The following is a 4,015-nucleotide window of genomic DNA, read 5'->3' on the forward strand; positions in this document are numbered from 1 at the left end:
ATACCTAACAGCCATTTTGCCTGTTTTTCTCTGGATCCTCTATTTATGAGACAACCACCTTACCAAGACAATATTGCTAACCACAATATTTTTCAATAACATGTCACTCAAAGTGGATAATTGAGTTCTGTACTTTTGTCAATGGAAAACAGCAGCAACAAAACAGTGTATGTTATTTATAAAACAAGGAGAAAATTCTTTTCCACATGGGAAATGCCCAGGCACAAATGGGGCAAAATAAAAATTCTATATCCCCACAGATCCAGGGCTGAGCCTTACACTTTAGACCTCTGCAAAGGACCCTACCCTTTGAGATCCAGAAAATATTTGTATACACCCCAGCCTTGGTCAGGGGCAGGGTTTTTATGAGATGGATGGCAGACCCACCTGGGACTGTGGGGAGGAAACTTCCAGTGGGACCAACAGCAGTTCCCATTCTCCTTGAGCAGATCTTGCGAACGCTGAAGGGCTATGATTCCTACAACTCCCTGCTGCTGCCTCCCCGCCTTCCAGGGGAAAAGCTGCCCCCAGAGGTGTATGAATACTTTAAGGAGATGAAGCGGTCAAAAGAGGAGCAGATGAAGGTGAAATATCTGGAGAGTCTGGCGCAGGAGAACGGTGAGAACTCAACAGTTCTGGAGCCCGCGGCTCCAGCCACTCCCCTGGCTTCTTTGAATTATCTCTGCTGGGAGACGAACCAGTTACTGAGCACCTTATGGATTTCATTTCTAACCCTTGCAAAATGGTCCTGTTGTCCCCATTGTAGGGATGCGGAGATGGGGACACATTCTGCTCTCACTAGAGTCTGGGGCGGAGTTAAGACTTAAAAACAGCTAATTCAGATATAGAAGGACACTTGCTAGATACCAAGCCCTGTGCTGAGGGCTTCACACGTACAGATGAGAGAGGAAGCACTGAGAGGCCAGGTCCACAGATTTAAGTGGCAGAATCAGGACTCAAGCCCAGGTCTCTCTGACGCTGGAGTCCACGACAATAACCACTCCACAGCCTCCACATCTGTGCCTAGGTGATGCAAGGTAATCCATCACGCACGGTAGATATTGGTGCACTACGAGAGGTAGGGGTGGGAGTTCACATGACGAAAGACCCTCCATGGTCCTCAAGGCCAAAACTCAATCACAAAGCTGGACTGTGCTCTTACAATCTTGCCCTTTCTTGCCCAGCACCCCAGAGTTATCCATCATCCACCCAGGATCCCCCCTTGTGTGCACTTGAGCATCAAGGTGCCGGGGAGACCTATGGGATCGTGTAGCTTGTTGGGGTGCTCACTTCTCTGCTTCCCTGTGCCCTCATCCTGGAAATTTGCCCTCCCTGTTCTTACTTGCTCTCTTCTTCTGCATAATAGTCATCACATGTATTTTCTTCACACTTGTCTCCCCTCTAGACAAGCCCCCATAAAGGCAGTGATCATGTATTCCCCACTGTAAACCCAGTGCATGGACCAGCACCTGATACATCATAGTGCCTGATAAATGTTTCTGTAAGAGTGAATGAATGAAGTCCATTTCTCCTGCCCTTGGACCTGTCTTGTTGTCTCTCAAGACAGAAGGTAGTCGGAGAACACTAACCTGCCCTAAAAGAAGATGAGAGAAGAAGGTTGCCTGTCCACCCAGTCTCCTGGTTGTGTTTATTGAGGATATTAGTTCACTAGAACTGCCACTGCAAATACCACAGACTGGGGGGCTTAACCAAGCAAAACTTATTTTCTCATAATTCTGGAGGCTAGAAATCCAAGATCAAGGTGTTGGTGGAGTTGTTTTCTACTGAACCTCCCTCCTTGGCTTGTAGATGGCTGTCTTCCCCCTGTGTGTTCACAAGGACTTCCCTCTGTGTGTCTGTGTCCTAATCTCTTCCTATAAGAACACCAGTGATATTGGACTATGGATGGCTTAGGACACTCATTTTAACTTAATTACCTCTTGAAAGGCCCTAACTTCAAATAGGCGCATTCTGGCATACTGGGGCAGGGGGTGGTGCTTAGGACTTCAGCAAATGAACTTTATGGGAACCAGTTCAGCCCATAACAAGCGCTCACTGTGTTCCAAGCACTGAGCTGAAGCGCTGGAAGAAAGATCAATGAAATCAACCCCTGCCTTTGAGAGCTCAAAGTCAGGGAGGGGTGGGGGGGTAGACATTTAAACTCAGGACTGCCTAGTGGCCTGAGGCAGAGAGTCACAAGGGGCTGCAGTGTAAAGAGGACTTAGTGAGAGCTGAGAAGGGCCCATCGCTCTCAACCCTGTCCTCCGCGCCTTGGTTCATTTTTCCATCTGGCCCATGGAAAGGTGATCTAGAACCAGGACCTGAGGGTCAGTAGAAGTCCAGGGAGGCGTTCCTGCTCCTCGCCAGCACCTCTCTGAGCATCTGCTTACTCTGCTGTCGCAGAGTACACGTCCTTCTCTGCTTCCACACCACATCCAGGGAAGGCCAGCAGCTACAAGTCATGTGATTGCCATTCCCAGGAGAGCTACAACCTCTCTGACTCAAATTCAAAATTAAACAAAGAAGGTGTCTTGGCTCCAGGGTAGAGCTGGGTCACCTTGTACAATGACAGCCCAATGCACCCACTGAAACTCTGGAATAGGGGCATTGAGGAGGGTGCGGGGCAGATGAAGTAGTAGATGTGCTCAACGATGACATGGAGAAATGTTCGTGATAAATTAAGGGGGAAAGCAGGCTACAAATTGGTATGTGTATAGTATGACCCCAGCTTCAGTTTTGAAAAATTAAAAATTAAAAAATCTGAGAGGTTGCCGCTCTCCTATACTGGTATCATAAAATGAAGCTGCTGTTCCTCTATAACCATTTCTTTGTCTATCTATATTTCTTTCTGTAGCTAAATTTTGTCAATTTTGCTCTTTTGAATTTCCCAAATTTTCTAAACCAAGTGTATAATTTTGGTAATTTTATTTTAATGTTAAAATGTAGAAACACTCTGGGCAGAGAAATTTAACAGCAGACTGACTGCAGTTCTTGTTTATTTGGGTCAGATAGTCCAGGGTGATGATAACCAGTTCAGTGATTCTCCTCTTTGTCTCTCTTCTCTTTTCTGCCCTATCTCCATTGTCCTCCTCCCAACTCTTCCTGTGTGTTTCCATCCTTTGCTCCCTGGCAGAAGAGGACGATGGTCCCTTGTCAGAACAGGGAACCTCTGCCAGCACAAAGAGGACCTCGCTTAGCCGAGGGATCTCTGTCACATCCAACCTGGAAGAGCAGCGTATCCCAATGGTCAAGTCCAAGACCTACCCAGATGAAGAGGAGGATGAAGAAAGCCTGGAAAACATCATGTTTCAAAGTAACCAAGAATTTTAATGTTTGGGCACCTGTTCTCTCTAAGAAAAAGTGGGAAGGCTGTTCAGTGCCTTTCACCTTTCTCCATAAAATGCATCTTTCTAGAACTAGTATGTATTAATTCTACAATATGAATATGCCGTTATTTATTTAGTCATTTCCCTTACTGTTGCATATTCACCTAGTTTCCAATATTATTTTTCAGCAGAAGAGATTCCTCAAAGTGGGATTAAGAGTCAAAGAGTATCTGTATTTTCAATTGTAGTAGCTATGGACAGATTATTAGCCAAAACGGGCACTTTCATACACTACAGGGGGAGTGAGGCAACATCTGCAGCAGATGTTTGTCATTTTAAAATAGGACGTTTACTAAGAAAAAGTCGTCCCCACTTCCTTCAGAACCCAGGTGTGTTCTGGGTGTGTCCGCATGTATGTGCATGCACACACGCACACGTGTATGTTTAATTTGCAGCTGACAAGATTCAGAACATTGACAGCCACTTTGCAGAGGAGGTTGGGGAAGTAGAGAACAACCCAGTGAGCAAGGCCATTGCTCGCCACCTGGGCATTGACATTTCTGCAGAAGGCCATATGGCCAAGAACCGGAAAGGCATCGCCATCATCATCCATGGGACGCCCTTGTCAGGTATGCACAGCCCTGAGGGGTTTATGGTGAAGTTTGCACATGTGATTTTTTTTTTTTTTT

At 46.2% G+C, this 4,015-nt stretch overlaps 1 protein-coding gene across 1 annotated transcript; it reads left to right on the forward strand.

Moving 5' to 3' along the window:
• Window positions 1-449: 449 nt before the first annotated feature.
• LOC114485846 (hydrocephalus-inducing protein homolog) lies at window positions 450-3,955 on the forward strand (the record flags this gene model as incomplete). Its single annotated transcript, XM_028487650.1, has 3 exons — window positions 450-618; window positions 3,134-3,313; window positions 3,782-3,955. Coding segments are annotated over 3 exons (523 nt in total), but the record flags the coding sequence as incomplete, so codon positions are not given.
• Window positions 3,956-4,015: the final 60 nt, after the last annotated feature.

The sequence above is a fragment of the Physeter macrocephalus genome, unplaced genomic scaffold (assembly GCF_002837175.3).
Source record: "Physeter macrocephalus isolate SW-GA unplaced genomic scaffold, ASM283717v5 random_5962, whole genome shotgun sequence".
NCBI classification, from domain to species: domain Eukaryota; kingdom Metazoa; phylum Chordata; class Mammalia; order Artiodactyla; family Physeteridae; genus Physeter; species Physeter macrocephalus.